Genomic DNA, 26,698 nt, shown 5'->3' with positions numbered 1-26,698 from the left:
TAATAAGCTCTTGAAAGTGCATGTGAATCTCAAGTTCACGTTTGGCAGGGCAGTGGAAGAAAGAACGCTTTTAAACTAATTTGGCTCAGAAAGTACATCTGAAATATCCCTGTGGGAAAAAGAGGAGAATTTCTCATCTTCGAAAGGATTACCTAGGATGGAGATGCTGACCTTGTGTTTTAAGTTCACTTACATTTTTTGAAACCTCATTCATCCCCCAGCCTGATTTATTTTAGGAGGTGAAGCAGGCTGTGGGAGGGAAGTCTGGTGCTATGCAGTTTTCGTGTTTGCTTTCTGGTTTTTTTTTTTCCCAATTAACCAAAGATCATAACGTGCATATATTTATTTAAAAAAAAAAAAAAGGCTGCTTTATGAGGTTTACTACAGCTTTTCTCTCAGAAATTAGCGCTGAAGAATTCTTTGCTCTGCAGGCTTCCACAGCGATCCAGTCCCAGAAGGCGAGGTGCCCAGGGCGAGCGGAGCACTGACCTCCGTGGGGGAGAGGTCAGCGGAGCAGCGAGGCTCAAAAGGGAGGAAGAAAAAGCAGCTCCTCAGCGGGGAGTTTGACTTGCTTCAGGGCAGAGGAGCTTTTATAAATAAGGTCCCAGGCTCCCACGCCCTCGCGCCGGTCTCCTGTTACCAGTCCTGTCTCTGCACTTAGACACATGCACACACACTCATGGACACACACAGACACACACATTCATGGACACACAGTAGTGGATGCACACACACACGGACACACTTGACACAAACATTCTTGGACACACACAGACATAGACCTGAAGACACATGCATTCATGGACACAAAGTAATGGAGGCACACACTCACACAGGGACACACATTCAGACATACAGACATATGTACACGCTCAGACACAAACATTCATGGACATACATACAGACACAGTCATGAACACAGACACACTCAGACACACACACTCATGAACACACACAGACATACAGACACACATTGACACATTCATACACATGGATACACATACACCTTCATGGACACACTTAGACACAAACATTCATGGACACATACAGACATGATCATGAACACACACACACACTAGTGGACACACAGGCACACAGTAGTGGACGCACACATGAAGACATTACACATGGGCATACACACACACATCTACACAGTCACACTCATGACACACGATACACTGGTGGACATAGACACTAGTGGGTGCACACACTGATAGACACACATGGACACGATCCTGGATGCACATTTGTGGACACACACTCGTGGACATGTACACAGACATGCTCACGGACAGAGCCTGGTGGACACAGCCCCAGCTCTCACGTGCCCCGCCTGCCTCTCTCTCCACCTGCCTCTGGATCTGCGGTGGGACAGACAGACCCTTCTGCAGAGGAGCAGGTGATGGATTGGCTGGGGATTTTTCTAGGCCCAGTGGCTCCTAAGGCCTTTTCAGTTCCTCCTTCAGCAGGTTCAGCTGGTGAGAAGAATGTGGAGTGCTCGTTCCCAAACCCACCGTGGGTGCCTGGGAGGACGGAGCCCAGTTCAGCTGTCTGTGCCTGCTGTCAGAGGGAGGGGGGATAGTCAATTAGGACAACCTCCAATCTCCATGGGACACGCAGGGCCAGCGCCGGGAATGTGTTCTCGTGGGAGGGGCCTGGAAGACCTTCCCCAAATGATGCCGGTGTGGACAGAGGCTTGTGAAACAGCAGCTTTGCTTTGCTGTGTATATTCTTCGCATGCTTGCCTGTGAGCCTCTCACAGTGCCCTCTGCTCTGTGACCCTGCAGAGCAGGGTGGAGCCCGCCTGGGCGGAGCCTGGGGCATCTAGAAAAGCGTCCTCAGGTGGCTCTGCCACGGGAGTAGACGCTGTCCGAGTCAGAGACGCAGGTACCAGTTCTGCTGGTGGCTGGCCAGGGGCAGTGCTCAGCATCTCCTGGCTCTTCTCAGGACCTAATGCAGAAACCCCTTGTGCTGAATCCCTTTCCTATTTTGAATCTCTCTGACTTCTTCTGTAACCAGCCAGAGAAAACTCCCTACTTTTAAATCTCCATTTGGATAATCATTGCATTTTAAGGTGAACTGATTTGGGAACTTTAATTATGTCCAAAAAAAAAAAACCCTTCACAGTAGGACCTGGATTAGTGTTTGGTCAAATAACCAGGGACTAGGAGTCTCTAGGAGCCGTCCACCACCGGATCCAACAGCCCTTGGCTCTTCTCTAACACAGGTGCAGGTCAAAGGAGAGTGTGGGGGGCTTCCTCAGTGGTCCAATGCCACCAAGTGAGAAGAATGCTATGCTGCCAATGCAGGGGGCAAGGGTTTTGATCCCTGGTCTGGGAACTAAGATCCCATGCATTGTGCAGTATAGCCAAAAGATTAAAATAAAAAAAAAAAGTGAGAATGGAGACAGACATTGAAATCTAGCTGGACTTCATATTTTAACGGACTCTGGTCTCGTGACGCACAGAGAAATACTGAGAGTGCATTCTTTCTTGCTGCCGTCCCTTTTTGTGAACACTGACCAAGTGACACACATTTATTATCACCATTTTGCAGACGGGGAAACTGAGGCACAGAGCATTTTGGAAACTTTCCCGAGTTAGTAAGTGGCAGAACTGAGAATCCAGGCCTGTCTAAACCCCAAAGCCCAGTGACTTCTATTGAGCCACAGTGGTGTGAGGTAGAAGATACCGACGCCAGGACTCAAGGAAGAAAGAGCTGCAGGGGAATCAAGGGGGTGTGGCTCCAGAGTGCAGGCCCTGACTACTCAGGGCTCGGCCTGGCTCTGCACACCCAGATGGCGAAAGTGACAGGTGACCAGTCAGGCTGGGGTGGAGGCCCGTCTATTTAAATTGAACTACAGTTGACTTAAAGTATTGTGTTAGTTTCAGGTGTACAGCTTCAGATGCTTTGCCGTTACAGGTTATTACAAGATACTGAATATAGTTCCCTTTGCATACAGTAAACCCTTATTGTTTATACTATATATAGTGGTATGTATCTTTTAATCCTATACTCCTATAATAATTTATCCCTCCCTCTCCCCTTTTACGTTTGGTAACCACAAGATTTTTTTCCTCTGGCTGTGAGTCTGTTTCTGTTGTGCAAATAAGTTGATTTGTATTATTGTTTTTTAGATTCCACATATAAGTGATCTCATATGATATTTGTCTTTGTCTGGCTTCACCTGTGGCGGCTGCGATGGTCCGCGCAGAAGCATGGCGGCTGCGATGGTTCGCGCAGAAGTGTGGCGGCTGTGATGGTCCATGCAGAAGCATGGCCAAGAGGAGCTACCCCATGGCCGAGGTCGGGGGCGGCGGTCGAGAGGAACTACCCCGGGCCGGAGGCCAGGGGCGGCGGCCCACAGGAGCTACCCTGGGCCGGAGGCCAGGGGCAGCAGCAAGAGGAGCTACCGCGTGCCCGAGGCCAGGGGTGGTGGCCAAGAGTAGTTACCCCAGGTTCAAGGAGTGGCAGCTGCATGGGCACAGGAGGGCTGAGGGGAGTTACTCCACAATCAAGGTCAGGAGGGGCTGTCTTGAGTAGATACCCCTTGTCCAAGGTAAGGAGCAACGGCTGCACTTTGCTGGAGCAGCCGTGAAGAGATAGATACCCCACGTCCAAGGTAAGAGAAACCCAAGTAAGACGGTAGGTGTTGCGAGAGGGCATCAGAGGGCAGACACACTGAAAATATAATCACAGAAAACTAGCTAATCTGATCACACGGACTATAGCCTTGTCTATCTCAATGAAACTAAGCCATGCCGTATGAGGCCACCCAAGACAGATGGGTCATGGTGGACAGGTCTGACAGAATGTGGTCCACTGGAGAAGGGCATGGAAAACCACTTCAGTATTCTTGCCTTGAGAACCCCATGAACAGTATGAAAAGGCAAAAAGATAGGACACTGAAAGATGAACTCCCCAGGTCGGTAGGTGCCCAATATGCTACTGGAGATCATTGGAGAAATAACTCCAGAAAGAATGATGGGATGGAGCCAAAGCAAAAACGATACCCAGCTGTGGATGTGACTGGTGATAGAAGCAAAGTCCGGTGCTGTAAAGAGCAATATTGCATAGGAAGCTGGAATGTTAGGTCCATGAATCAAGGCAAATTGGAAGAGGTCAAACAGGATATGGCAAGAGTGAACATCGACATTCTAGGAATCAGCGAACTAAGATGGACTGGAATAGGTGAATTTAACTCAGATGACCATTATATCTAGTACTGTGGGCAAGAATCCCTTATAAGAAATGGAGTAGCCATCATGGTCAACAAAAGAGTCCAAAATGCAGTACATGGATGCAATCTCAAAAACGACAGAATGATCTCTGTTTGTTTCCAAGGCAAACCATTCAATATCACGGTAATCCAAGTCTATACCCCGACCAGTAACGCTGAAGAAGCTGAACTTGAACGGTTCTATGAAGACCTTTAAGACCTTTTAGAACTAACACCCAATAAAGATGTCCTTTTCATGATAGGGGACTGGAATGCAAAAGTAGGAAGTCAGGAAACACCTGGCGTAACAGGCAAATTTGGCCTTGGAGTACAGAATGAAGCAGGGCAAAGGCTAATAGAGTTGTGCCAAGAGAAAGCACTGGTCATAGCAAACACCCTCTTCCAACAACACAAGAGAAGACTCTACACATGGACATCACCAGATGGTCAACACTAAAATCAGATTGATTATATTCTTTGCAGCCAAAGATGGAGAACCTCTATACAGTCAGCAAAAACAAGATCGGGAGCAGACTGTGACTCAGATCATGAACTGCTTATTGCCAAATTCAGACTTAAATTGAAGAAAGTAGGGAAAACCACTAGACCATGCAGGTATGACCTAAATAAAATCCCTTATGATTATACAGTGGAAGTGACAAATAGATTTAAGGGACTAGATCTGATAGACAGAGTGCCTGATGAACTATGGACGGAGGTTCGTGACATTGTACAGGAGACAGGGATCAAGACCATCCCCGTGGAAAAGAAATGCAAAAAAGCAAAATGGCTGTCTGAGGAGGCCTTACAAATAGCTGGGAAAAGAAGAGAAGCGAAAAGCAAAGGAGAAAAGGAAAGATATTCCCATCTGAATGCAGAGTTCCAAAGAATAGCAAGGAGAGATAAGAAAGCCTTCCTCAGCGATCAGTGCAAAGAAATAGAGGAAAACAACAGAATGGGAAAGACTAGAGATCTCTTCAAGGAAATTAGAGATACCAAGGGAACATTTCATGCAAAGATGGGCTCACTAAAGGACAAAAATGGTATGGACCTAACAGAAGCAGAAGATATTAAGAAGAGGTGGCAAGAATACACAGAAGAACTGTACAAAAAAGATCTTCACGACCCAGATAATCACGATGGTGTGATCACTCACCTAGAGCCAGACATCCTGGAATGTGAAGTCAAGTGGGCCTTAGGAAGCATCACTATGAACAAAGCTAGTGGAGGGGATGGAATTCCAGTTGAGCTATTTCAAATCCTGAAAGATGATGCTGTGAAAGTGCTGCACTCGATATGCCAGCAAATCTGGAAAACTCAGCAGTGGCCACAGGACTGGAAAAGGTCAGTTTTCATCCCAATCCCAAAGAAAGGCAATGCCAAAGAATGCTCAAACTACTGCACAATTGCTCTCATCTCACACGCTAGTAAAGTAATGCTCAAAATTCTCCAAGCCAGACTTCAGCAATACGTGAACCGTGAACTTCCAGGTGTACAAGCTGGTTTTAGAAAAGGCAGAGGAACCAGAGATCAAATTGCCAACATCCGCTGGATCATCGAAAAAGCAAGAGAGTTCCAGAAAAACATCTATTTCTGCTTTATTGACTATGCCAAAGCCTTTGACTGTATGGATCACAATAAACTGTGGAAAATTCTGAAAGAGATGGGAATACCAGACCATCTGACCTGTCTCTTGAGAAACCTGTATGCAGGTCAGGAAGCAACAGTTAGAACTGGACATGGAACGACTGGTTCCAAATAGGGAAAGGAGTACGTCAAGGTTGTATATTGTCACCCTGCTTATTTAACTTCTATGCAGAGTACATCATGAGAAACGCTTGGCTGGAAGAAACACAAGCTGGAATCAAGATTGCGGGAGAAATATCAATAACCTCAGATATACAGATGACACCACCCTTATGGCAGAAAGTGAAGAAGCACTAAAGAGCCTCTTGATGGAAGTGAAAGTGGAGAGTGAAAAAGTTGGCTTAAAGCTCAACATTCAGAAAACTAAGATCATGGCATCTGGTCCCATCACTTCATGGGAAGTAGATGGGGAAACAGTGGAAACAGTGTCAGACTTTTTTGGGCTCCAAAATTACTGCTGATGGTGATTGCAGCCATAAAATTAAAAGACGCTTACTCCTTGGAAGGAAGGTTATGGCCAACCTAGATAGCATATTTAAAAGCAGAGACATTACTTTGCCAACAAAGGTCCGTCTAGTCAAGGCTATGTTTTTTCCAGTGGTCATGTATGGATGTGAGAGTTGGACTATAAAGAAAGCTGAGCGCCGAAGAATTGATGCTTTTGAACTGTGGTGTTGGAGAAGACTCTTGAGAGTCCCTTGGATTGCAAGGAGATCAAACCAGTCCATCCTAAAGGAGATCAGTCCTGGGTGTTCATTGGAAGGACTGATGTTGAAGCTGAAACTCCAATACTTTGGCCACCTGATGTGAAGAGCTGACTCATTTCAAAAGACCCTGTTGCTGGGAAAGATTGAAGGCATGAGGAGAAGGGGATGACGGAGGATGAGATGGTTGGATGGCATCACCAACTCAATGGACAGGAGTTTGGGTAAACTCCGGCAGTTGGTGATGGACAGGGAGGCCTGGCGAGCTGCGGTTCATGGCGTTGCAAAGTGTAGGAGATGACTGAGCGACTGAACTGAGACTGTTTTCCATAGTAGCTGCTCAGTTTACCTTCTGTTCAGGCCTTTTTACTGATGTTGGACCAAGAACTCACAGTAAGCAAACGTAAAAGATACCAGCCATGGACGGAGCGAGCACCAATGGGTGGGAGGCCTCGCTCAGCGCCCCACCCCCACACTCCTTTTATTTTATGTCTTGGCCACTTCGTCCTTAGTTTTGTGCAAACCTGTAGCTGTTTCACATTTGTGCTCTTCCTTTCCGATTTGTGCCTTGGATTCTTTCAGAAACACTTACAGAAACCGTCCTGCCAAGCCAGAGAGCCCCCGAGGATATCTGACTCGCATCATCCTGAACTTGGAGGGTGTACTTTTCTGTCTCCAAGAGGGAGTTTTCCTAAATGGGTCAGCGAGAGTGCCTTCGCGCATAGGAAACTGGCATAATGCGCATAATTCTGGCCTCCCCCGCATGAGGAACAGGTTAAGGATTTGGGATCCGCTCTGGCCCCTCCTCGGCGGGTAGGGAGACGTGGAGGAAGCCAGTGGCTCACGGGCCGTTCCGGGAATCCCCGGATGTGTCTGTGCTGGCCCTGGCCATGGATGGCATCACGTTCGGCCCCCTGGGAGTTTAGTCCTTTTAACTGCTCAGATGCTGTTTGCTCTGTAACCTGCCCTGGAGGCAAGCATGGTGGAGGGGCTGTGAGAGCAGGCCTGTTGCAGTCGCAGTCACCTGACCCCGCCCGCCCCCTCCCAGCTGGCTCAGACAGGGACCCTCTTGAAAACGGTGAAGTGCGCCTGTGCGTGCAACGCAGAGGGAGGGGCAGGATGTAGGCGGCTGTAGCTTGCTCTCCTTTCTCAGCCTCTCTTCCTGCGATTCATTTTCTAATTCCGTGAAGCAGAAACTCAAAAGGAAATCCGAAGCTGCCCTAGAACAAGGGACTCGCCTCCAAAGGAGTGGGGCCCTGTCTGCCTTTGGTTTGGGTGATGTGTATTGTTCGTGGGGTCATAAAGCTGTCAATTTCTAGGCAGTCTGGAGGAGGCAAAGCTTGGATGGCCACACTGACGTTGTGGTGGCATCCTGTGCCTTCATTTTGGTCCGTTGCTCACTTCCCAAGTCTGCATCTTTGACAGTCACATCAAGGGCAGGTTCTGGAGATAAACCTGACAAATCCCCAGAAGACGCTGAAAACACAGCAATCCAGCTGGCAGGAGCCCCAGATTCTAGTCCTAATTCTTGCTAACTCAGTGTGACCTGGAACGGGTCCCCGATCGTCTCTAGGTCCCAGTTTTCCCACCTGGGAAAATAAGAAAGGGTGGATCCTTTGCTTGGGAAGGTCTCCGATTGCGTTAATATCCAGTGAGTCTCCCATGAAGGCTTTTCAGCTGCACTTTTCTGAGAAAGGCTGAAGTAAAGCAGCTTTTCCCCCTTCAGGTGGAAAACAGAGTGGGGGGCCAACCAGTCTGGGTGCTGAGTGGTCATTAGGAAGCCAGCTGCCAGCTTGTGTTCCCCTGGGATGGAGGAGGAGCCCTGCTGTCCCTGCCAGGAGAACGTCCCTTAAAAAAAAAAAGCTTTTGCCAGCATCTGCTTCCGATCTCTGGGTAATCCAGCTCCTGGGTGCCCTGATGTGGAGAGTGGCGGGGGAGGCGTGTGGGGTTGGGGGGGTAGGGCAGTGGGCAGGCCTCCATTCAAGATTCTTATTGGACTTTAGAGCCTTTACTCTTCAAGTTAATTTCCCCAACTTGCGTATCACAGGTTAATACTGGACCCGTGGATAATGATACATAATTTAAGACTTGTAAAAGCTGCCCAGGACTTGAAAGAAACACAGTCTAAGCCAGGAGACTGTGCCTGGCATGCAAGAGCAAGTAACACAGGTAGAATTTATGTCCAAAGCGGGAGAGCCACACCCTCGTGACACCATCTCAGAAGGTGCCACGCTGTGTGCAGGCCCTCCCTTCTGTGCCAGGCGGCAGCACTGGAGCCCTGCAACCATCACCCCACTTGCCATTAACCACCATTGGAAGGCAATTAGTTGTTCACAAGGGCAAGTTCTTTATTCTTAATAGACCCAGGAATATCTCATGGACTTAAAGTGACACAACATGATTTGCCCTAATGGTTTCTGAACTCTGTTTTTAAGACTTCTGGGCCAGAACCCCACAGAACTGCCCTGGGGCACCCTTCTACCTCTGATAACCAAGCTGTCTGTTGGCATAGTTGGAGCCTGACATAGCCTGAGTCGGGATGTTTGGCTGCTTGTGGGATGGAAAAAAAATGTTAAGAAAAATAATTGTTGTTTTTGCAAACTATCTATTTAAAAACAGAACCTCAGGAAGCAGATTTCTGTTTCAACGCTCAGATGAATCAGAGCTTACAAAGTATAAATACACATTAGCAGGAGGAGGCTTCCCATAACCCAGCGCTGTGTGTCTTCCCAGCCCTGGAACCTCTGACTCCTGCTTCTCATTCCCAGCAGAGACAAGAAAGCAAGCCGCCATGGAAGCGGAAGTGCTGGAACCTCGCTCAGCCCAAGTTGCAAACCTCTACAGGCCAGTGGGAGTTTTGTATTTTTTCTTTAAAAGCAAGTGGTTGTTCGCCACACACTCGCTCACTTTGGGATCGACAGGTGTATGCCGTTCAGAAATGTGGCAAACCCACAGGCTGGTTCCTTGGGCTCTTTGCTACCAAAGAAAGATTACCAAAGAAGTTAACTTTGACTCACTGACCCCTCAGATCAGCCAATAAAATGAAGCACTTACACCACAACTTACTCAAGGGGTAGTGTAATTGATTTACTTAAAAATGATGTCAGGTGTCAACTGAGCAACAAACTGGCTTCCAGACTGCTTAATTCAGTTTAACAAGGAGGAAAAACCTTGTAATTAACGGAAGAGCTTGAATACTTGGGTGAAGCTGTTTTCAAAGTCTGCCATACCTAAGCTGGGGAGGGTGGGGGAAGAGGGGACAGCTTGCTGAAAACTATAGGTTCCAAGACCCTGCTTGCAAATCAGGGGCCAGGCCTGGGATTCTGCATTTAAGAGAAACGTCTTTGCAAGTTCTGCTTCTCTACTCATCACCCAGTCTCACTGGACTTTTAGTCAAGCTCTACTCCCGTTTTCTGTTCTAATTCTACATTGTGTGTCTATGTCTAGAATCCTTAGGACAGTTTCCCATCCTAAAGCAACCACCTTTGAGCTGCTGTTTTCCTGGAGTTTCATGGTATATATGTACTAATGTTGGAATTCTAGTTCATCATGTTTCTGAATGGAAAATTCTTCATCTTCCAGGGCCTGAGTATAGAGGGCATAGAACTTTCCGGGGCAGGGCCGGGGTGGGGGGGGCGGGGGTTTCTGGGGCTCTTCTCTTGGACTTTCCTGCCCCCAGGACAACCAGGGCTCCAGTGCAGGATGCCTGCCATCTGGAGAAAGGTAACAACCGCCCTTAACAACCGAGGTCCTGGCTTTGAACTGTGTCCAGATGAGCCTGTCTCCTCCTTTCCACTACCCAGAGTGTCCTGCATAGACGGCTCCTTGAAATAACAATCTCGAGATCACTTGTCTCTTAGAACAAAGAACTGCAGAGGCTCATCAAACTTTTTTCTTGGCACACAAGCATCTGGCAACTACCCAGGGAACTTGGGGGTCCTGCAGAATCCAAGATTACAAACCACCAGAGCAAAGTAGTGTTGGAATTCAGACTTGGTCCTACTGGTCGGTCTGCTCCTCCCTCTGACCGCACCCCGCAGAGAGCGGCACCAGGAACAGGGATGCCCCAGCCTGCCATCCACTCCTAACCACGACACCCGCTGGGCCACACCTCCTAACCTGGTAGAAAGAGAAGGGTCCTGAGAATGAAGCAAGATCAACAGCCGCATGGCTCTTCCTCCGCTCAGTCTGGTGCTCCAGTTGGAAGTGCAGCACGGAGACTGGATGGGGTGGACAGCAGGAGAGCCGCGGCTGGGAGGAGGGTAAGCTGGGGCTTCCTGCAGAGGAGGGCACTCCTGGCAGCTCCCTGAAGCTGCTGGAAGCTGTCCACGAGCCCGTCCCTGGCGGCTCACCCTCCACGCAGAGGTGCCAGAAGCAAAGCGCCCCCCACACACCCCCCCGACACCACGCAGGGCACGCCTGTTGGCCTTGGCCCAGCAGACGCCAGTGACAGCCACGCTCTCCTCCCGTCACAGGTGGGAACAGCCCAGCGCCGGCACCCCAGGCTGACCGAGAAAGAGGCCGGCGCCGGCTCACCTCCGGGAATAAGGTGATGAGCAGCCAGCCTCACAACCTCCCGGAGGCCAGCCTGGAGGCACAAGCAGGCCCAAAGCCTCGAGGGTGTGGTCCTCAGTAACGCCAGGACACCCCTATTCCTCCAGGCAGCCAGAGAAGAAAGCATCCTGCCACCCTCCTAATCCCTCAGCACCGTTCTAAGCTATTTAAAACCCTCTGAGGTGGGCATCGCCCCAAAGTTGCTCAAAACAATTCACATCCACACTGCAGGCCATTAATCCAGTGGTGTTTATTCAAGCAGTATTCACACTCGCTGTCGAATAACAAGGGCATCAAGGCCCCCAAGAGGGGGCTCTCACAGCTCCAGCTTCACAGCAGCCTCTCTGGGAGGGGTTTCAAGAACTGAAGATGAAGGTGATGGCTGAAAAGGCTTGCCGTTCCTGCTCTGGGCCCCCGAGGAGTACAGCCTGCTTCTCGCATCCCGGTCACCAGACAGACCCAGGCCAGAGGCAGAGGCACAGCTGGGCAAAAATACATAAGCTCAGAAGAGGCCACACTGGTCCATGTTTTCTTACAAAAAATTTAATAAATATGACTTTTCAAAATGTATTGCCAGGAACAACACAAAGATGCATGTTTATGTTCATATAACACTAAGAGGACAATACAAAGGATCTTCTGGTCTCAATGGTGAACTAACAAAATCAGTTTTGAATAAGCCTTTTTGAACTTAAACTTCATCATAGCATTAGCATTTTAATTTCCTCACTTAAGGCAGGCAGTGGACTCTGGCAAATCTAAACAGTGATCTTACTGGACATTTTACGGTTCAAGTATTCAACTAGCTTATTAGAATACTCCCTATATGCAGTAGATAAAAAAATCAAATCAGTCTTACATAACGAATGGTGACAAGAAATCAGAATTTACAAAATAAGATTGGTGTGCTTCCAACTTCACACAATTAATTTGATATTTTTATTGATCTTCAACCACTCACATTTCGGCTATGTTTAGTCATAGCTCACCTTGTTCCCTTAAACTGCTAGGCAGCAGATCACTTGCCTGTCTCTCTTCAAGTCTAAAAAAAAAAAAACAACTGTTCTAGACTAATTCTCAAACTGCCTCAGTCGGGGTTTTAAATATCTGACGTCGTATGCAAAAAAAAAAATTCCACCAGTATTCCAGGCACGAAAGGCCATCCTATTGTCTTAAACTATTTTCAAACACCTTAATTTTGGCTTATAGGCAACACGTAATAAGAAAATAAGTTCAAAAAATAAAGCCATATGCTTACAACGCTATCAAAAACCTTCAATTCTAAACACGTACATATAAATAAAAAGGAATGATGTCTTAAGGCTCTTGATTATTAAGTTAATAAATCAAATATACACAGTGATTAATAAAAAAAAGAATTATTTACATAACTATACAAAATTCTACTTTTGACACATTTTTCCTCTTTAAATTCTTCATTTTACCAGCAACTGCTGACATCAAAGTCCCCCCTCCCCCAACGACAACAACAAAATACAATAAAAAAAATAAATAATAAACTCATTTGTGATAGTTGCTGTGGTTCTGAGCTGCAAAGGCACTTTTCAAATACAGAACTACTTGGACGTCATCATAAAACCAATATACAAAAACAACTCGAGTCAATAAATATAAATAAAAACTATGATCCTAAGACTGCATCACCATCGGGACATCTGGCAGAAATGGAAGCTGGGCGTTCTCCCGGGAGCCTGATCCAGAGGTGCGGGGGCGGGGGGACCGGTGTTTGCGTAGCTGCGCGGTGCGGTGCCACCCAGCCAACCACAGAAACTACCACTGCCAGTGTAAGCCAGCTTGTCAGAACTTAAATTAACACAGGACTCTACGCCCAGGACAGCATGGGGCCGGAACACGACAGACAGGGCAGCTGCAGGAGCAGGAGCCCTGGGAGCCCTCGGACCGCGCCCGCCGTCTGCTATACGATGTACTCCATGCGGTTCAGGCTCTGCGCGCTCTCCAGGTCTCTGTTGTCCTGTTTGTTTGTCCAGTTGGGGTGTTTGGCCGGCGTGCCATGGGGGGGCTTCTCCTCTCGGTCGACCAGCGTGTACGTGGCCTGCTTGGCGAAGCGCGCCTTCTGCTGGTGCTTGTCCATGTCGTCCTCCTCCACCTCCGAGTTGTGTGTCCTTATTTTGGACATTTTGGAGTTCTTGCTCTCGTAGTCCTTGATGGGGACCGTGTTGGCCCCGTGCTTCTCGATGGGGTTCTTAATCTGGTTCAGCTGCTCACGCACGTTGTTGGTGGTGTTGTCCTCGGAGGCCGCGCGCGCGTGGCTGCCCGGCTTCCGCCGCTTGCGCACGCACCAGTAGAAGGCGGTGACAAGGCAGCAGACCCAGGCCACGGTCAGCACGGAGCTCAGCAGGGGCACCAGGAAATCTGCAAGGCAGGGCAGTGGCGGCGGGGAGCCCAGGTGAGCCACACACCGGTGCCCCTGGCCCCGGTCCGGAAGAGGGGCGGCATCCCCCGCCCCAGCTGCATCGTCCCTCCCCGGCGTCCTCAGAGACCCTGCCGGCCTCCCTGGAGAGACCAGGCCAAACAGCAGCCCATACAGGTGCCCACCTCTGTGTGGGGAGAGGCGTCTGGGCCAGGGCTGGGGAGTCTGGCGACTGAGACAGCTCGTGAGATGAGCTGGTTCTCAGAATCATCAGAAAGAGGGCCCTGGGACGCATGGCTCCAACGCCCCCAGGGGTCCCCCGTGCCAGCTATAGCACAGTGATGCTCCAGGGATCCTGGGGGACTCCGGCTGCTCTGCAGGGCCACTGAGCCATTCATCAAAGCCGCGCTTAGGATGGACTGTTCCCCCTCCCTGGAGCACAAGGCAGGCTCCATGAAGACACATCCTCAGGGTATAGCAACACTCTGCCAGGACGGTGCCTGGCAGCCAGAGACAGCCCGCAGGCAGGGGACAAGTCAGAGCCGCCTCTGCCCACAGCCGTGGGATCTTGTCATGTCAGCGGGCCTCTGTCTTCTCACTAAAAATGGGGGTCCTTGAATAGGGAACTGGCAGGTAACCTCCCGCCTGATGGTTTCCCTGGATGCTGCTTGTACTGGTCTTATTGATGAGCTAGACAGGACAGTCCTCACAGAAAAGGACCCCTGCCCCACCACTCACCTGTTCTGTTCTTCAGAGGACGCCTCTGAACTCTCACTTCCGCAACGGCAGCGATCAGCGAGCTGTTCCCATCACGTTTACTAACAAGATCGATGATTCTGTCGGTGATCTCCTTGATAGGGTTTCCATCATCCCGGATGTCTTCAGCAGACTGGAGAAGGAAGCAGACACCGGGGGTTAGGGACACTCACCAGTCACGTTTACTCAAAATTATTTGACCATACATGTATGCCATTCCCTGGTGGCTCAGACGGTAAAGAATCTGTCTACAATGCGGGAGGACTCAGGTGGGGACTTCTGGGTTCGGAAGATCTCCTGGAGAAGGAAATGGCAACCCACTCCACTATTCCTGCCTAGGAAATCCCAGGGACAGAGGAGCCTGGTGGGCTATGGTCCATGAGGTTGCAAAGAGTCGGACATGACTGAGCTACTAACACACATGTACATCAAGCTCTCCTTCCATGTATCTGCTCATCTGAATACTAAGCTAAGTGAGCTTTGTGGGCTACTTCCAATGAAACGACTAGGTGTGAATGGGTCTCATACTCACAATGGTCACATGTATTTCATTGTTTGCAGAAGGGGAAGGCTCGCAAGCTATGTAAATCGAATATTTGGCAGAAACATTCTTCAAAATGTTCAAGTTCCGCAGTTCGCTGCAAATATGCTCCGTGGTGAGACCCTAGAATGATATTTTAAAATGCACACATGTGTAAGGGAGCGGAACAAAAAAAGACTGCTGTTTACTTGAAAGGGAGGCTACGTGCAAGCTGAACTTTGGTAAAGGACAAGAATCCAGGCTAAGGAAGAGATCCGAGCTCGTGATGTCTCTGCTTTAGGGCAAGCGGACACACCCCACCTCTCCAGAGCCAGCCAGAAGTGTTCCATACCGGCGACATCATCTCCTTGTTGAAGGTGAAGGTGATGTTGGCACAGTTGTCTTGGTAGTAGGGGTCGGACACGCACTTGGTCCTCACGGGCTGGAGGCTTGGGGACCGGCACTCGCCCACCCCAGTGCAGGGGCGCACGAAGCACTGGGTGTCCAGGATGGGCACGCAGGTCTGTCCGCTGGGGCACTGGTTGTGCCCTTTGTGCAGCGAGCAAGGGCGAGGGCCACACCACACCTGCAGAGACAGACGGAGTGCGGCTCAGGAGGCGCCCAGCGGAGGTTTGGCGCGGCTGCGGGACGCAGGTGGCCAGGCCGCACCTACCTTGGAGCAGGCGACCCTCCCGTCCAGGCACTGGCAGGCGTTGCAGTCATCGTCCCACTTGGCCCCGTCAGGTATCATGCTCCCTATGGTGACGCACGACCTCCCTGAAACTGAGGCGCAGACCCGTGAGTGGCAGGAGCTGCCCTTTCTGGAGACGGTCCTCCTGATTCTTCCCTCCCTGCCCAGTGGGAGGTGCTGATGCCCGTCGCCCTTTGCCCGGTGACAACGCAGCTGCTCCCACAGCGGGCAAGCGTTCCTCCCTCCCCAGCAGACCCTGCACCTGGCCACACAACCAGCTGTGCTCAGTTGAGCAGAGTCTCTCCCTGGGAGTGAGCTCAGCCCCTCAAGAGCCTGCTGTCTGCCAGGGAAAGGACACGCCCTGGATACAGTGCCGGTCCAAAAAGGATGGGGTGGCACACAGAACAGAACTGGGTGCCCAGCTCAAGGCATCCATCACTCTGCTTGCCCTGCATGCCCACAAGCATCACAGCTGCTTGCTATAGGCACAGAGGTTGGGGAGGGTAGTTACAGAGCATAATGGTGACAAAAGCTGGCTAAAACCAACAGTGACTCTAGTTTCAAAGGACCCTCAGGTTTCCCGTTCCTAGGGGTCTCCGGTGGATGTCCCCTCTTTGTTCTCTCCCTGAGCACAATGTCCACACACAAACAGTCAAAAAGGTGGCTGCAATGCCCGCTCAGCCCAGGGGACACACGGCAGCTGGACCTGGCCCACATACCTTCCTGGCATGTGGCACCACTGTGCCCTGGGGGGCAGATACAGCGGTAACCATTGATCTCATCCACACAAGTGGCCCCGAAGGCACACGGTGAAGACTGGCATTCGTTGATGTCTAGGAGAAATGGAGTTCAAGTTTAGGCTCCAATGGGGGGCACCAATGCTTTTCTGATAAAACATACAGACAGGATCTGTAGGCCTTAGTACATGCTGAGTGCATTTTCATCATGCGACCAGCACCCAAATGAAGAAATGATCATCAGTACTCCCAGAGTCTCCCGTCACGGCCACCCAAGGGTCACCACTAGCCTGACTTCTAACAGCTGAGAATTTCTTATTCGGGGAAACAGCAATTTTTAATTAAGTGCTCCTTTTCTCTGATGGTGTAATTTAGAGAACAAAGGCCGGCCAAGATCTTGAAAAGGGTCAGCTAACAAGTATCTTAGGCTTTGTGGGCCATGTGGTCTCTGTCACAACCGCTCAACTCTTGTAGCATGAAAGCAACCCTGACAGTACGTAAACAAGAGTGGTTGTGGGTCAATAAAACTTTATTTACAAAAGCAGGCAGTGGGCCAGATTTGGCCCCCAGGCCATAATCTGCCAATCCTTGATTCAGAAACATGAAATAGACACAAAGATCCCCCACCCAGTAGAGCCCCTGGTGGCGCAGACGGTAAAGAGTCTGCCTGCAATGTGGGAGACGTGGGTTCAACTCCTGGGTTGGGAAGACCCAGGAAGATACTGTGTTGGGAAGATCCCCTGGAGAAGGCAATGGCAGCCCACTCCAGTATTTCTGCCTGGAGAATCTCATGGACAGAGGGGCCTGGTGGGCTACAGTCCATGGGGTCACAGAGAGTTGGTCACAACTGAGTGACTTCACTTTCACTTTTCATCCCCCGCCCGCCCCCAGTAGTTCTTGAAGATCCAGACTTGGGGACCTCAAGGAGGACCAGTAAAACTTCAAATAATTATTGAGGGATAAGAACATACACAAAGAAGCACAACTGATCTATCACTTTTTTTTTTTGGCAAAAGAAAGGGCGTAGAAAAAAGGCTCAGAATAAACTGTAAACTTCCTAAAAAACTGTTTCCTGACCTCATAAGGTTTGAATCATTTCAGTGGGGCCTGATCAAGCCTTGGAAACCACAGCCCCAGTCCTTCCTGTGGCTGAGGTCTGTGGCTATGCATCCTTGCCCATCATTTCATGTTATCACAGGGAGAAGCACACACTTTCCTTAGAGCCTCAAAGTAGATTAATCACCAGATGCTGTGGCCGAGGCTCTCTTCCCCAGGAACGAGGGGGCTGTGCCCCTCAGGGAAGGGCCAGCAGGAGTGTGGGAGGGAGAGTCCAGCCAGGGGCATGTTGCTCCCAGCTGGAAGCAGGAGAGTACTTGTCAAGGCTACTTAGAACCATGGCCATAATTGTTTTAGAGATGAAAACTCTTGGACTAAGGGGTGGGGTGGGGAGAAACCAGTCAGAGGTGGTCCTTACTTATTCTGCAGTCGGGCCCAGCAAAACCGGGGGCGCATTCACAGCGGTACCAGTTCTCACCATCCACGCATGTGCCACTGTTGTAACTACGAGAGCAAAGACCCCTTGGTTATCACACCTCCCTGCCTGCCACCCCCACCTCCAAAGGTGGCCTCACGCTGGTTATGATGGGCAGCTCTCAGCCCTGCTCACGCGCACCAATGCCTGGGTCCCACCCCCAGAGCATCCAGTTCACGGTTCTTGGTGGCAAGAGCTACAGTCCAGTCCCAGGCACTAAACCCTCTCCAGTGAGTCCTGTGTACAGCCAAGTCTGAGCATCACTGCTCTAAACGCGGACATCATCTGACTAAAGTGTGGCCCATGGACTAGTGTGATGGGCACTGCATGGGAGCTTGTCGGAAAGAAGGAATCTGCAGCAACCCCCAGCCCTCCTGAATCAGAACCTGAATTTTACACAAGAGGCCCAGGAGAGGCCCACACCTGTCACAGCCAACAAGTGCTTGCATAACAGGGTGCCATGCTTACCAGGGATGAGGACTGCAGTCATTGGTGTCTGCAAAGTAAAAAAGAAAAAATTCCAAAAACTTAACAGCGAAGCCTCCTTAGCCCTAAGTGAAAACACCAGTGATTTCCACGATACCCAGGTGATAAGGCTGTCATTAACACCAGCAGAAGGAGCTTAAGGCCTCTGCTCAATTGGAACCAGGCCCACATCACACTTTGTTCCAGTCACCGTGGGACATTTGTACACAGGAAGAGACCCGGGGCGGGCTGGGTAGGGGGCTGTGAGAATGGCTCTTGGTCAGACCAGGGCCGGGAACCAAGCTGCCATCTGTGTCCACTTATCTCGTGGGTGACTTTCTCATGCCCGGGGCAGGGCTGCCTCCCATCAGGGCCTCAGAACAGACCCAGGTGATGCACACGGAGCCATCACACAGCTCCACTTCTGGTTTCCATCGCCAGCCCCCAGGGATCAGGATGGGCTCCTGCGGCCCTCTCAGAGCTTGGGGTCGGGAGGATACTCACTCTGAGTGCAAATGGGCCCCTCCCAGCCTTCCTTGCAGACACACGTGAAGGACTCGCCGTTGACCACGCAGGTGCCCCCATTGTGGCATGGGCTGGGCAGGCAGCTGCTGTTCCGGGCTGCAAGACAAGAGCAGACAGGAGCACGCTCCCTGAGGCTCTGGAGACCGCACAAGGGACAAAACAGAGGCCCCGGAGAGAGGTCCCAGGCACTCGGATGCACGGCCCTCGCCACACCCGTGGGGGCGGAACGGTACCTATGTTGCAGGTCGTGCCTTCCCAGCCTCCAGGGCACATGCACTTGAAAGCGTCCCCCTCGTCGTAGCAGGTGCCTCCGTTATTGCACGTGGCCTCGTCACACTGGCTGTCACCTGGCCAAGGAGATCGGTGTAAGCCCGGGCCGGCCCCCCTCCCCAGACACAGGCCAGGGTCTCCGCCGGCCCCCACTTACGTGAGTGGCAGGTCTTGCCTTTCCACCCGTTTTTACAGTCGCAGTAAAAGTCATTGACCAAGTCGCGACAGGAGCCTCCGTTGTGGCAGGGGTTCTGGCTGCAGTCGTTAATGTCTGCAGTGAGAGCAGACACCCAGGTGAAGACACTCCCAGGCCCTTCAACGCCCCACGCTATGTAAGAGGCGTGTCTCTCCACCTTCACCCTGTTTTCCACTCCCAGTTCAAAAACCAGCACAGCCAACCTGGGACTTAAGCAGGGTCAGCCTTTCCCAGGAATAAAGGAGCCCAGGACAAGTCATGGTTAAACTCAGGATGGGCAGAAAAGATGACCCCTTTCTTTGTAAGCCGGGATGTCTAGCATCCTAATTCCAGGGGCTAATTCTCGAAGCATCTCCACAGAAACTCCCTCCCACGGGCTGGCATGAGCACCAGCGAATGCTAACAGCATGCAGGCTCTCCTGTCCCAGGCAGGAGTTTCTGGGGCCTTGCTTCCAGACCTTCTCATTAAAAGGAAAGGCCGGCCGGGCTGCCTCTGCCCACCACCCCCCCCAGTGCAGCTGTCCGCAGGGAGCCCAACGCACTGGCCTCGCAGTGGGCCCCCTCCCAGCCGCCGCTGCAGATGCACGCGTAGGAGTTGATGCCGTCGATGCAGGTGCCGCCGTTTCTACAGGGGTTGCTCTCACAGTCGTTAATGTCTGGGGAAGGAGGGGACACAGAACCCGGGTGAATGCAGGAGAAGCGACGCCCCCGCCAGCACTCTTCGAGGCGCTTCAGTCGTGTCCGACTCTGTGCGGCCCCACAGACGGCAGCCCACCAGGCTCCGCCATCCCTGGGATTCTCCAGGCAAGAATACTGGAGTGGGTTGTCATTTCCTTCTCCAGTGCATGAACAGGAAAAGTGAAGTGAAGTCGCTCAGTCATGTCTGACTCTTAGCGACCCCATGGACTACAGCCTACCAGGCTCCTCCGTCCATGGGATTTTCCAGGCAAGAGTACTGGAGTGGGGTGCCATTGCCTTCTCCGAGCTGAGGAAGCAGGGGCCTCCAAAGGGCAACCTGTCCATTCTATTGAACATCCTCACACGAAGCTCCTTAGTGCGAGTCAGGAAGAAATTGCTATGGAAGGCGGACCACCCTATCTACGAAGGTTTCAGAACCTTCTGAAACAAATGTTCTGGAGACCCAGAGGCATCAGTGATGTCAGTTAAGCACTACCTCGGTCTTGGGTCCTAGACGGCACCCCAAGCTGGTCTCGCCTTGAAGAGTTCAGGCCCCGCCCCACCCCACGGCTAGGCCAGGCAGCGTAGGGCCCTCGCCCCCATCCTGGACGCCATGCGGTCTTACTTTCATGGCAGTAGGTTCCGGTGAAGCCTTTGTTACAGTCACAGGTGAACTTGCCTCCCGACTGACTCTTGCACTTCCCGTGGGGGCCGCAGACATTGGAGGAGATGTAGCGCACCCCTTCCGGCGTGTCATTGGAGGCCATGGCCACTGTGCAGCTGTCAATCACTGCAAGACAGACCTGGGCTCAGCTCCCCGCCAGGGACCCGGCATTCCCGAACACAGGACCCATGCCGCCTGCTCTCCCAGAGGCAAGTGCCCTTGGCTACTGAGGGTAAGAAGCCACAAGGCGCCTCGGGGGCCAAGATCGCAATGTGCTGCGTGAACTATGACAAAGCCGACACTCCACACTGAGAGGAGAGTGGTTGTTTTTTTTTGAGGCATTTTCTCCCTGTGGAGCCTAGAAGCTCATGCATGGAGGCCCTGTCCACCCTTCCTTCTACATCTGCCAATTTTGCTGGAAGCTGGCTGACGAGGAGGAACGGCTTTCCCCTCCACTCAGTGGCACACACGGCTGCAGGACGGACTTACAGAACCTATGGGCTGAGCCACCTCACACAGCAGCCACAGGTGCTATTTACATCTAAGTGAATGAAAGTTAGGTACATCAGGGTTTCTAGTTGCCCTGATCGCTCTCTAAATGCTCTGGACCACACGTGGCCTGAGGCTCTTGTACCTGCCGGTGCAGAGACCACCAAGGCAGAAGGCTCTGCTGAAATGGGTGCCCCATGGAAAGTCTCAGCTTGCAGACCAGCCCGTCCCAGGACGGGATGCTAAATGAATTTCCTTCTCTCTCCAGGCTACTTGCAGGCATGGTCCCCCCCAACTGGCGGCCTGGAAAGATTGTTTCCACGTGTTCTGGCTTCCCTCCAAAGAGGCTATCAATCTACATTCCCCTCGAGTGTCCCAGGACAGTGACAAATGGCCAGAGAGGAGGAGGAGCCTCACAGAGGAGCCCGCGTTCAGTGGGGAAGGCAGTACCTTCGCAGGGGGTGGTGCGGCAGTGGTCTTTAAGGTGGGAGCAGTTCTTGCCTTCGTAGTCCTCAGGACACTTGCAGAAATAGTCACTGGCGCGGTTGTAGCACTGGGCGCCGTTCTGGCAGGGATTGGGCTCACAATAATCGATGTCCAGCTGTGAGACCAGGGACCAGGCAGGGAACAAAGTAAAACAAAGGCATGATTATGACTCCTCTGGGGCAGCGGCCCCCGGAATCTGGCCCTTCCAACTGCTTCTGTCAGGAGGACACGCAGCAGGATCTACAGCTGTGTCCTAGACACTGTCCAGGTAAGCATTTGAAAAAACAGGGCAGAGTGGGAGAGCGCTGGGTCTGGATGAAACTGACAAAAAGAAACTGACAGGCTGGTGGGGGGTGGGAGGGAGGTTCAGAGGGATAGGACATGTGTGTACTACTGGCTGATTCACACTGTTGTATGGCAGACACCGACACAACATCACATAAGCAATTATCCTCCAGTGAAAAATAAAGAAATCAACAGACACCTGGAAGACAAATCACTAATCATCCTCCTTTCACGGCTTATCTAGCAGAGGTCCCTAGTCAAAAGGAGACTCCAGACTGTGTTGGGGGATGGAGGGAGAGGAGGAGACTGTCTGTGAAAACCTGGCCATCAGCGCTCTAGCCTGGCTCACCTGACAGAGGTTTCCGGAGAAACCAGTAGGACACAGACACTGGAATCTGTTGATTTCGTTCTGACAGTGACCCCCGTTGAGACAGGGGTTGCTGGCACACTCATCGATGTCTGTCTCACAGTGATCGCCTGCATAGCCAGGTGGACAGATACAGCGATAACCATTAACCAAATCCTGGAGGAGGAGAAGGAGGGGGAGAAACACATGCATTTTTTTCTAGGTGCTGCACAAACACGGGGCTTCCTTCGGTGGTTCAGCTGATTCCCTGAAAGAGGCAACGCCTCTCCAAACGTGAGAGAGGAGTTTCTATGCTCATGCTGTCAAGATGATTCCAGGAGGGAGGCTGGGGCAACATGAGCCAGGTGAAGTGTCCAGAGCCTCCCTTTTCATCTGCAGTTTAAAATCTCCCAGGGTCAGAGCTTTCCCGGGGCCCCATCAATCTTAAGGCTTGTCAATCACAAAGGTTTTGATTGAAGCAAAGATTTACATACCTGACAGGAGGCATCATTCTGACACTGGCCGACGCAGTCATTAATATCTAAAAAATAAACAAGTCATCACATCAGAGGGGCAATTTACATTGAAACTGGGCTTAATTGAAAAGCCTTCTCCTCTCAGGACAGATTAAAAACCTCCAATCAGATTTCCTGTGTGCTTCCTGTGAGATAAGGTTATTACTGGGTGGGAACACTCCCTACCTAATTCTTCCAGACTGAGCTACTGTAACTTCACATCATTGTTTTAGCCACCTTATCAGTGTACTGTTTTACCAGCTAATGAGCCTGATAACAAGTATGTTTTCACTGAACACTCCCTCTCCAAAAACATCCCTCTATAAGGTTTTCCTTCTACTTCTCAAGTCTTAAACCTGGAGCCTTACTATATATAGCTGGCCAACACCTTCAACACCCTGGCGTCATGAAAATCAAAATCCTGAAAGCCTCACTCACTTATGTCACAGTTTTGACCCATCCAACCTGGGAGGCAATCGCAGTAGTAGCTGCCAATCAGATTCTTACAGGATCTGGCATTTACACAAGGTTTGGCCTCGCATTCATTTGCATCTGAAAGAAAGAGGATGAACAGTGAGAAATGGGGTTCCACCTCCCCGACCCTGCACACCCACAAAAAAAAACCACCAATAGTTTGTCTGAAATGAGACATTTTAATAAGCTCGCTAAATAAGAGATACTATTTGGAACATCTGAATCCTCCTAGCCATGATCCAATAAGGCACGCTAACTGATAACTTCCCAGCTGCTGTGAACAGCCAGCCCCCAACTGGACAGCAGAGAGCTACCAGGCACTCTGTGCAGAGTCCAGCGCAGCCTAGTTGCTGGGATTTAAAAGTGGCAAAAAGAATGCAGACAGCTCATTTCATGAGATCATCCCTGTTTGGAACCCAGCTGAACACTTCTCAGAGGGAGAGACGATTGACATGGTCTGAGGAATCCCACGACTTTCCCACAGGGCCTCAAAGAGCCAGGCCATTTGCATACAAGTGATTTCTCCCAGGCTCGCTGGAGGACACTCCTCTCGGGAGGGATTGCCCGTGAACTGGCATCGCTGGTCACATGCATCTTCCCTAACAGCTTGGAGGATTCACGCTAACCCTGGTGCAGGAGTTCTCTTACCTAACTGGCACGTTTTGCCAGTCCATTGGGGTGGGCACACACACTTAAATCCATTAACCAAGTCCTGGCAGGTGCCCCCGTGGGAACAGTTATTTGGAGAACAGTCATCAATGTCTGTTTGACAGAGAGGAGAGGGTTGGCAACTTAATCTCAATCCATTTGACAATTAGCTAGTTTAACACCACCCCTCACATGAGGGACCTTCAACTTAAGAGCCAGGCACCTGCTGCAAGTGACGGCCATGATGACAGTAAGGCCCGATTTTAGCTTTAAATCCCCTACTGGCCCAGTTCATCTAATCCCCGACCTAAGCGGGCAGGAGAGCCAGCTGGATCCCTGGGCATCAGCCCTTGGTAATTTGGGACACCATCTCTGCCCACCTTTATTTCTAAAGAAAAGTTTTATCATACCTCAGAGGTAGCTAAGGAATGGTAAGGATAAATAACTTTCTTCACTGGTGAAAAAAATCATATTCTCATCTGCTCAGAGTTCTCCCAAAGTAACATGCCTGGGGTACCCAACCTCCCACTTCTGCACTGGACTCCAGAGTCTTTGGCGGGTTCGTCTCCTGCACACTCAGGAGGTGGCAGACTCTCCCTGTGAGCCTCCTCGCTGAGCCTTCATGCCCCAGGAGACAGGAAGAAAGGAAGCCACCTTTCTCTGTTGAAACAGGGCACAGTTGGCAGCAATCAGAGTCCCACAAGTGGTGGGTGGGGGTGATCCCAACCCCAGAACCAAATCCTTAACTGTGTCACCTCCTGCTCTCAGGAGCAGATGACAGCGGACCTCAGGCCAGGCGATACCTCAGAAATCCAGGAGCTTGTTAAGGAGTACAGACTCCCCAACTCCAAGGGAATCTGCAGGACCCACACATCTGTAACTCGGTAGCCCTGGTCCCTCTTGGAAAACTTTTGTCCCCACGATGAAATTCAGTAGTGACAACCTGCCCCACAAGTGGCCTCTGCAGGGCTTCAGGGAGAACCGCCACCCCCAGGATTCAACCCAGAGGAGGCGGAGCTCCAGGGGGCACCTGCAAAGGGAGCCACTGCCCCACGGGGAGCCTCTTCCCATCAGAGCGGTACCTGCTGACTTGGTGGGCTGCCTCAGGACGGGGAGCCTGGGGACTTCCTCCCGCAGGACTGGAAGCTCAGACCTCAGACAACGTCTGCCCCCTCCCACAGAGACGGACCCGGCACTGAGACGACGTGTGGCCCCAACAGTCCTGCATCTTGACACAGTGACCCACTGCCCCCACCACGCACCCACCCACCACGCCAAGAAAGGACGCAGGTCAAAGCCCAGACTTACTCGTGGAGCACGTGGGGCCAGTCCAGCCTGGAGAACACTCACACTCGAACCCCAGCGAGGTCTCCTTGCAGCTGCCTCTGTTGTGGCAGGGATCAGAAAGGCAGGCGTGCTCCGCTGTGGACACCAGAGGGCAATCAGCAAGGGACGCCCACCAAGAGGCTACCTGACGTGAGCCCCCCGCCCACCCCCAGCCAAAGCCCACACCCAGGCCACCAGCTCGAGCTTGTTTCAAGAAATGATGCATATACACTAACATGTGTAAATAGAGAGCCAATGGGAATTTGCTGTATGACTCAGGGAGGTCAAACTGGGGCTCTATAATAACCTAGAGGGGTGGAAATGGGTGGGAGGTGGGAGGGAGATTCAAGAGGCAGAGGACATAGGTACACCTATGTTATGTTAATTCATGTTGATGTATGACAAATCAAACCAATATTGTAATACAATCATCAATTAAAAATAAATATTAAAAAAGAAAGAAATGAAAGCAAGCATCGGACACAACCCCGCTGTGTCTGGGGAAAAAGGAAGTCACCTTTCTCCCAGCTTCTGACCCAGGAGCTGGGTCACTGCCCTGCACGCGCTGCCCCGATGCAATCAGCCACACCCAAAACACTTGAGCACCTGGAGGGAGGTTTCAGAGAGCCACGGAGCTGCTGGGAGCACAGGTCTTAACACTGAAGGACAGTTTCACCTTTTTCCAAGTCTCTAAGGGTATCTGAGTTGAGCGGACAGAAAAAGTAGAAAAGGGGCTCTCTTTGCGCCTAGACCACTTACCGATTTCACAGTTGGGCCCGGAGTACCCTTCAGGGCAGGAACACTGGTATTTGTCAGGCCCTGTATTGCTACAAGTTCCTCCATTGAGACATGGCTGATGGGTCCCACAGTAGTTGAGATCTGCCAAAAAGACCCCAAAGAAGTCTCTCAAAGATCAGAAAGACTGCCCCTCTGCTGCGTTCCTAGACCCATTCCTCTTTACGAAATAAAACCGAGAGAAATAGACCCAAATTCACAGCGTTAAAGGCAAGGTCAAGCAGATTCGGAATAAAAACCCCAGCAAATAAAAGTAAACAAAAGTAGGAAGCTAGTCCCTGCGCGGACACACCTTTGTCGCAGAGCTGGCCGCCCCAGTTGGTCTCGCAGAGGCACTGCCAGGGCTCGTTACACGTGCCGTGGACGCAGCCGGGGTGCGGGATGCACTTGTCGCAGTAGAGGCCCTGCCAGCCGTACTGGCACCTGGGGATACACGGCACAGCAGCCTTTACCCTCCAGAGCCGGAAAACACAGACCCTCAAAGCCCAGGCTGGCTACTTCTGCTGACCGCACAATAGATGCTCAAGGTCCGTCCAGGGGTTCCCTCTAAACAAACATTTTCACAGTTGGACTGAGGGCCCCTCCCAGGCCCAGGCGACCCCCGACAAAAGGTGGGCTGTCTGGGGAGAGGCCCGCGCAGGGCCTTCCTGCACAAAGCCGCTCTCTCTTCTCTTCTCGGGCTCCCGCAGGAGCCCTGGGTGGGGAATCAGTCAAGCCCTGGGGGTGGAGAAGAGGGCTCTCCCTCCAGTGACAGCAGCCACGCACAAGTCCTGCAAACATGGCGA

General features: G+C 51.3%; 1 protein-coding gene across 2 annotated transcripts in view; it reads right to left on the bottom strand.

Moving 5' to 3' along the window:
• Window positions 1-11,355: 11,355 nt before the first annotated feature.
• JAG1 (jagged canonical Notch ligand 1) overlaps window positions 11,356-26,698 on the bottom strand; it is a 35,607-nt gene continuing 20,264 nt past the window's right edge. The window contains exons 6-27 of one of the 2 annotated variants that reach the window (XR_014073721.1): window positions 26,206-26,336; window positions 25,878-25,997; window positions 25,101-25,214; window positions 23,793-23,906; window positions 23,109-23,222; window positions 22,650-22,696; window positions 22,159-22,332; window positions 21,489-21,639; window positions 20,511-20,675; window positions 19,750-19,863; window positions 19,169-19,282; window positions 18,975-19,088; window positions 18,721-18,837; window positions 18,220-18,247; window positions 17,695-17,780; window positions 16,203-16,316; window positions 15,466-15,575; window positions 15,145-15,378; window positions 14,805-14,936; window positions 14,255-14,405; window positions 12,114-13,518; window positions 11,356-11,606 (exon numbers count right to left, since the gene is read on the bottom strand). Coding sequence is in view for 1 of the 2 variants with exons in the window: in XM_081559101.1 (XP_081415227.1) it covers window positions 13,061-13,518; window positions 14,255-14,405; window positions 14,805-14,936; window positions 15,145-15,378; window positions 15,466-15,575; window positions 16,203-16,316; window positions 17,695-17,780; window positions 18,220-18,247; window positions 18,721-18,837; window positions 18,975-19,088; window positions 19,169-19,282; window positions 19,750-19,863; window positions 20,511-20,675; window positions 21,489-21,639; window positions 22,159-22,332; window positions 22,650-22,696; window positions 23,109-23,222; window positions 23,793-23,906; window positions 25,101-25,214; window positions 25,878-25,997; window positions 26,206-26,336 (2,902 nt within the window). In the remaining variant the exon portion in view is untranslated. Of the gene's footprint in view, window positions 13,519-14,254; window positions 14,406-14,804; window positions 14,937-15,144; window positions 15,379-15,465; window positions 15,576-16,202; window positions 16,317-17,694; window positions 17,781-18,219; window positions 18,248-18,720; window positions 18,838-18,974; window positions 19,089-19,168; window positions 19,283-19,749; window positions 19,864-20,510; window positions 20,676-21,488; window positions 21,640-22,158; window positions 22,333-22,649; window positions 22,697-23,108; window positions 23,223-23,792; window positions 23,907-25,100; window positions 25,215-25,877; window positions 25,998-26,205; window positions 26,337-26,698 lie in introns of both variants that reach the window. The other variant, XM_081559101.1, reaches the window with a different exon arrangement.

This window comes from Giraffa tippelskirchi, chromosome 13, assembly GCF_054371585.1.
Source record: "Giraffa tippelskirchi isolate mGirTip1 chromosome 13, T2T-mGirTip1v1.2.pri, whole genome shotgun sequence".
Taxonomy (NCBI): domain Eukaryota; kingdom Metazoa; phylum Chordata; class Mammalia; order Artiodactyla; family Giraffidae; genus Giraffa; species Giraffa tippelskirchi.
This window is presented reverse-complemented; position numbering and strand designations above follow the sequence as displayed.